The 6,867-nt window shown below is 64.3% G+C and overlaps 1 protein-coding gene across 1 annotated transcript in view; it reads left to right on the top strand.

The window, feature by feature from the left end:
• The window catches only part of ZC3H18 (zinc finger CCCH-type containing 18), a 62,843-nt gene that overhangs the window by 35,367 nt on the left and 20,609 nt on the right, over positions 1-6,867 (top strand). Inside the window, exons 9-13 of the mRNA XM_027773441.1 lie at positions 2,308-2,499; positions 3,072-3,197; positions 4,902-5,003; positions 6,239-6,382; positions 6,825-6,838. Coding sequence (XP_027629242.1) covers positions 2,308-2,499; positions 3,072-3,197; positions 4,902-5,003; positions 6,239-6,382; positions 6,825-6,838 — 578 coding nt within the window. The remainder of the gene's footprint in view (positions 1-2,307; positions 2,500-3,071; positions 3,198-4,901; positions 5,004-6,238; positions 6,383-6,824; positions 6,839-6,867) is intronic.

Raw genomic sequence — 6,867 nt, 5'->3', positions numbered from 1 at the left:
TTCTGTCTTAAAGAGGTCCTGCGTCATCGCTGACTGACTGTCAGTCACTGGTGACACTCAGAAGTAGCCGTGGTTAGGGTGGCTGACTGGGTAACATGGCTGACTGCACAGTTCGAGTCCCAGACCCCGCAGCTTGAGAAACACGCTGAGCGCCTGTACCCGTGTACCCAGAAACCCTGAGAGGAGAAGCGGAGGGGAAGGGATCAGTGGGACCGCTCCCCACGGGGTGCTGCTTCCTCACTTCCCTCCCTCTGTCTCTGTCTCTCCAGCAAGGGTATACATTCTCTAGCAAAATTTAAAAATAAACGCTTATCAGCTACCGATTAAAATCTGCACTGCCGGGGCCGCAGGGGGCGTAGCTGTCACCTTCCTGGACGCCCACGTGGCTGACTGCAGTTCGAATTCAGGACCCGGTGGCTTAAAAATCATGCCGGACACCTACGCATGCATGCCCAGGGTCCCTGTGGAGAAGAGATTTTAGCACGGCTGTCCCCCACCCCACCCCCCAGGGTTATTTCTGACTTCCCCTCGCACCGTCTGGCTAGTGCACGCACCATATGGCAGAAACCTCTTTTTTTTTTTTTTTTGGAGAGATTTTCACTGTAGGGCGCGTGCGCTCGCCAGACAGACAGAGAGAGACATAGAGACAGAAAGCGAGAAATCACCCCCCAGGGGGGATGGTCACGCCGCAATCCCTTCTCCTCCATTCTCCTCTCGGGATCTTGGGCACGCACGCACACGCGCCCGGCGTGAGTTTTTTTAAGCCACCGGGTCCGGGACACGAACCGCGGTCGACTACGTGGGAATCCAGTGACATAGCCATTACGCTAACTGCCGGTTCCCGAAACCTCTTTTTTAAAAACAGTCAGTACCGCCTCATAGCCTCTCTCAGGAGCACGGCCTGGCGGCAGACCCTCCCTTTCACATACCGTAGGTCGGTCAGTGACGGCCGCCTGCCTGCTCTGAGCCGACCTGAGTGTACGTCCGCTTCTCCTGTGAGAGAACGGCAGCACCCCGACACCACACAGTCTACCCCAGCCTCAGCCGGCCCCAGTATAGGTGGTGCGGCTGGTGGTGGCGTCTGCTAGAGGGAGCACCCGGGCCCCTTGGCCTGCCCCGCGGCCTCCTACGGCCTTGGCTGCCTGTTCTGTGTGCTATGCTCAGTCGGGTAAGACAGTCTTCCCCTTTCCCTCGCAGGGCGAGCATTTCAGGTGCCACACAGCTACGTGCGGAGACTTGGCCCTGCGTGCTGGCTTCCTGGGCGCCAGGCCACATCCCACTCCCTGCATTAGGCCCGAGGAAAGCCCGCTGACCCTCTGTCCCCTTCCCGCTGTGTGTTTGCAGCTGAGCACGGGCAGACAGTGCCAGGGGAGAGCAGCTGCCTGTGGCCTGGAACGGCAGACCTGTCGGACAGCCTTCACTCCTTTCCTAGGGACACTCTGGGGGCGAGGGTGGCCACAATAGGGACTCACCCTTCCATTCAGTGTGTCCCTAGTTCCACCGTAGGACCCTGCTCCTGCCTGGATTCTCAGCAACTCATAGGCTTGCATAGTGCTTGCCCCAGCTGGTCGGGGAAACCTCGTGTTTGCACGTGTCATGTAACGTCGTGGGGCTGGCCACACCGAGCAGGAGGAGGCAGGACACTGCTGGGAGAGCCCATCCCCATTGCACAGTGGTGGCTGTAACGCTCCCCGAGGTCAGCCGTTCACCTCTTACCACAGAGCGTGCGTGCTTGCCAAACGCAGGAGGTGAGAAAGCACCCGCAGGGGCACAGCCATGCCGCGGTCCCTCCTCCTCCCTCCGCAGGGTTTCGTGCACACACGCGCATGCACCTAGTGGGATCCAGCACCTCAACCTCTCTGTCATCTGCTGGCCCCCAGAATCAATGTTTTTCTAAAGCTGGACATCTGGAGAAAATGATCATCCTTTACTGGCACCCCCCCCAAAAAAAAAACAAACCGACCAGCATGGCTGGCTGGAAACCGACCAGCATGGCTGGCTGGAGGCCGTGATAAGTGTAGTGAGGGTCCAGTCAAGGCCCGAGAGTCGGAACCGCGTCCAGGTCTGTGCCGAGGACATACCGGGGCTGCCGCAGTTCCACGGTGGGCGCAGGCACGATGCCCCAAGGTCCCTGGGAGTCAGGAGCAGCTGACCAGTGTCAGAGGGGTGGTGACCTCGTGTGTGGCCCTCTGCTATGGGGGGCGGGGGGCTATTAAATAAGCCCATGCTTCCTAGGCTCTACCCCAGCAGCACTGCCGTGTCCGTGTCCGGGAGGTGCTGGCAGCGGCTAACATGCTATGCTTTCAGCCGTCAAGCTGAGCCACCAAAGAAGGAGGCCGCCTCCGCAGGGCCGCAGGTGAAGCGGGCCGACGAGTGGAAGGACCCTTGGCGCCGGTCCAAGTCTCCCAAGAAGAAGCTCGGGGTGTCCGTGTCCCCTAGCCGGGCACGGCGACGCCGGAAGACGTCAGCGTCATCAGCCTCTGCCTCCAACTCATCCAGGTGAGAGAAGCCGATGGCGCCAACCCACAGCACTCCTCTCCCTGGGCCGTCCCTAAGAAGAGCCGGCGGGTGCCAGTTTACTCGGCTTGGAGCCTCAGTGCCGGAGAAGGCCCACGTAGGGAGCTCTGGAAGGCCTCCCACGTCGAATCCATGGGGACGTGGCATCCTGGGAGGCGCAGCCCGCTGGAGGGGTGGGGAGGCTCTCCTGTTGCCCTGGGAAGGCGCTGCAGGCCGAGAGCAGGACCGCGCACGGCCTGGAGCCTGGTCCGGCACCGGCAGGTCCCCAGGGAGTCTAGGGCAGCCATGGGACTGCGAGTCCCGAGCACACAGCCTGGGTGGGGGCTCGTCCACGTTGAGCTCGAGTCACGGAGGTGGCCAGGGTGGGCGTAGGTGCCAGGCAGGGGCCGGAGGCTTCGGTGAGTCGGTGTGCACCACGTGCGCGGACAGACCGTGCACTCGGCGTGTCCAGCGCAGGAGCCCCGACCGTGCCTGGCCCTTGGCGTCTGCGTGCAGCGCGGCCGTGTGCCCGGGGCCGGTGCCATCGCCTTCTCCCTGCTCCCTGGCCGCCTCAGGTCGTCGTCGCGCTCCTCATCCTACTCTGGCTCCGGCTCGTCCCGCTCGCGGTCCAGGTCTTCGTCCTACAGCTCCTACTCCAGCCGCTCGTCCAGACGCAGCTCGCTCTCGGCCAGCCGGTCCAGGTATGCCAAGGCCTGCGGGGCCCCCAGCCTCTCGCTCGCCTGCCGGGAACGGCAGTCAGACTCGTGGGTCGTTTCCGAGGCGGTTTGGTGAGTCTCGGATCTGACGCGGGCTCCGGGAGCACAAGGTGAGGCTGGAGGCCCCGTGGCAGCCGCAGCTGCTGGGAGCCCTTTCGGGCGCGGAGCGCGCCTCTGAGCGGTGGTTCGGAAGTGGCACCCGCGACCTGTTTGACGAGGTGCCCGCGTCAGGGAGTGTCTCCACCGGCCCAGGCAGGGCAGCACAGACGGTTCTGACACCTCTTCACTGTGTACCCGCAGTGGGACGAGGCGCCTTTTGTAGGTTCAGCCCGTTGGCGCTCACCTGGGTGGGAAGTGGTACCTCTGCTGAGCACGGCCAGAGACGTTCTCTGGCACCGCACGCCAAGCCTGGCCTGCCGCAGGAGACAGCCCGCTGCCATCCCTGCCCTGCGACCTGGAGACCCGCACCTGCCTCTGCTTGCCCTCAGTTGGGAGAGGGGACAGTGGGCCCATGTGGGCCGTGGGCTCCACAACGGGAGAGGCGTTCAGGCCTGCCCCGTCTGAACCCCCTCCTTGTCCCTTTGTCACAGTAGGCTCAGTCGGGACAAGCCATGGGCACAGCATGGCACCCTGAGAGGAGCCGGGGGAGGCGGGCTGGTGTCATCGCAGCCCTCATCACTGAATAGGAGCGTACACCAACCACACATGTGCACAGACACACCACACACACCCTGCACATGCAGACAGGACACACGCACAGACACAGGGACAGGGCTCCGGGTTCACGCTCAGACACGCACACACACCCTGCTGCTTGGGGGAGTGTGGTCCTGGACCACGGCCACGGCGGTCCTCACAGTGGCCTGCCATCCGGCCCAGTGGCACTCCCTCCACGCAGACCTCCTGGTGTAGAGGGCAGTTGGAGAGGGCTAGAGAGCAGCAGAGATGGCTGAGCGGCTGTACCTGCACCTCCGCTCACACCCCCGGAGGTCCTGGAGCCCCTGGAGCACATGGGTGGGGACCCATTGCCCACCAGGGTTGACTGTGGAGCCCACAGCTGTAGGGGAGAGCCAGACCAGGAGGGACCTGTGCGGTGCCCACACGGCCTTGCGGGAGCCGCAGGGAAGCCCGCAGCTGGGCCGTCCTGCTGGGCCTTGGGGTGCACAGCCCAGCACAGCAGAGCCAACGCGAGGCCGTGAGCGTGGTGGCTCTCCTGTGGCCTCGTCTGAAAGTGGCCGTGACTATAACCGCAGGGCCACTGGTGATACCAGGCCAGAGGCGGCAAAGCCCCACAGGATGAGCTTGGGAAAGCGGGCAGACCTAGAACCTCAAGTCCCTGCCGGGCTCACGGGGCCACGCCCCCTTGCAGTACCATGGCTGTCCACATACAGTGGTGTCTGTCAGTGTTCCGAGGACCCAAGCGTCCCACTCCCACCCTGCACTCCGACCCGCAGCCATGCCCAGGGCCTTCTGGGGCTGCTGCATGGGTGCCCCCCGTCCCTTGGCACCCTCATGTGCACTCCGGAGGGGTCGTGGCTGGTGACAGGTGTGGACAGTGTGGATCTGAGTTGAGTGACACTCTTGGCGGCATCCTCTCCAATTCAGGCTGCGCTCAGTGGGCCAGGTGGGGCCGCCAGCAGGGCGCGTGCTGCGCCTCGGCCTGCCCTCCTCACACCTCTCTCCTCACAGGTCCCGGTCCTTCTCCTCGTCCCCGTCCCCATCCCCAACGCCTTCCCCGCACAGACCTGTCAGAGCCAAGGGGGAGCCAGCCCCGCTTCTGGGGAAAGCAGGGTAAGTCCACCACGCCGTCCCGGGCCAGGCCCAGGGCTAAGGGCCTTGGTCTGTGGCTCATTTCGGGCTGGTGACCACAGAGGCAAGGCCCCAGCCGCGTCCATGTAACCCGAGGCCTGGCCGAGGCAGTGGGCTGAGCCCTGCCCTGCAGCCCATCCTTCAGCCTCTGCTGTGGGGCCTTTCCCTCAGAGCTAGGGGCCTTCTGGGAGCCCCGTGCTCTCCGGCCTGGCTCGGCCTCGCTGTCTGTGCTCTCGGCCTGGGTAGGTGGGCATGTCTGTGCCGTGTGGGAGAACGGGCCCTGTAGGCGTCGCTGGCACTCTGCTTCGCCGTGCCCTGTCCCCTCCTTGACCGCCAGGACCGACATGTGCAGAGGGGCTGGAGGTCTGGGAAAACTCAACACATGGCCTGGGCACCAGGTCAGCCCTTCCTGGGGCCTGAGGAGGCAGGTGGGCTCTGGCCCGGTGCTCTATGCGTCTCCCGTGGGGCTGCTGTGGAATAGCCCGTGGGCACCACTCCTCTCCAGGGGCCAGCCGTGGTGGCCAGGCGGTCCCCAGCAGCCCGCCATGCGGGCAGGAGCTGTGCTGGACCAGGCCGCAGCCCCTGTGATCAAGTTTTGTTTTAATTACCAGCGAGTTTGCTCCTGCCAGAGGGACAGGGAGGAGAGAGAGAGAGCACCTCCCATGGGGCGCAGTCAAGCCTTAACCCCTTCATTCCTCTCTCCTGCCGGGATTTGAGGCATGCACTCGGCCCAGCTTGTTTTTCGAACTGCTAGGGCTGAGATTCAAACAACAGTTGGCCACATGAGATTCAGCTCCCTCGACCACCAGGCCATCACTGGTCTGTTGGGAGATTCAGCAGACACGCATCTGTGCTGTTGACCTCGGCCGGGCCCCCGGAGTGCAGGTGCTGCTGCATCATCCTGCAGTGCTGCAGCCTTGAGACTCCCTGCCACGCCATGTCCCCTGCTTGGCCCCAGGTCCCCGGTGGCACAGTGCGGGGGCGCGCGTCTGCAGAGGAGGGCCAGGCATTCAATGTGACCCGAGAATGGCCAGCACTTCCGGTGCAGATGGGGCGCTAGAGTCTGCACGGCACCCTGAGGGGTGCAGCGAGCTGCGGGGATGCTGCTCAGGCATGCTCGGTCTCGGAACCAACAGGCGCTTGCCCAGCGTGGTCGGCAGGAGGTGGCCCGCAAGTGGCCGCTGGCCCCGCCCTGTGTGAGCCTCTCTGTTTCACAGTGAGAAGTCGGTGAAGAAGCCGGCCCTTCTTCCAGCCCCACCACAGCCCACCAAAACCCCTGCTCCGGCCCCCGAGCCTGCCAAGCCAGGAGACCCTCGGGAAGCCAGGAGGAAGGAGCGGCAAGCTAGGACCCCCCCTAGGAGGTGAGCACCCCAGCCCACAGCCACCTCGAGCCACCACAAGGCAGGCTGGGTCCACAGCAGGCCACAGTGTGATGGTGCACCCAGACTGAGTGACCGAGGCCAGCAGGCCAAGCCTGGCCCAGAGGCCATCCTGTCCCTCCCTGTTGAGCTGTGTCCAGGCCTCTGTTCTTAGAGCACGTTGGGAGGAGTGCCACCGACACACCTGCCCCAGGGCCCCCGGGAGGACGCGGACACCCTTAGCACCCAGACTCCCCTGGAGAAAGCAAGTCCCCCCATCTGCCAAGGCAACCCCATCCTTAATGCGTGGGTTCCATCTGGGGACAAGTCGTCTGTAAAGGCAGCAGGCCCAAGCTGGGGACAAGCAGCCCTCATGGCACGTTCCGGCCGCGGGGCCTGTGGGCACGGCCAGCTCCCGACCACGAGTCTGTCTCCTGTGTTGCAGGCGGACCCGCAGCGGCAGGGGGGGGGGGCGGGGGGGGGCCGCA

This window comes from Tupaia chinensis, unplaced genomic scaffold (genome assembly GCF_000334495.1).
Source record: "Tupaia chinensis unplaced genomic scaffold, TupChi_1.0 Scaffold000355_1, whole genome shotgun sequence".
Classification (NCBI taxonomy): domain Eukaryota; kingdom Metazoa; phylum Chordata; class Mammalia; order Scandentia; family Tupaiidae; genus Tupaia; species Tupaia belangeri.
This window is presented reverse-complemented; position numbering and strand designations above follow the sequence as displayed.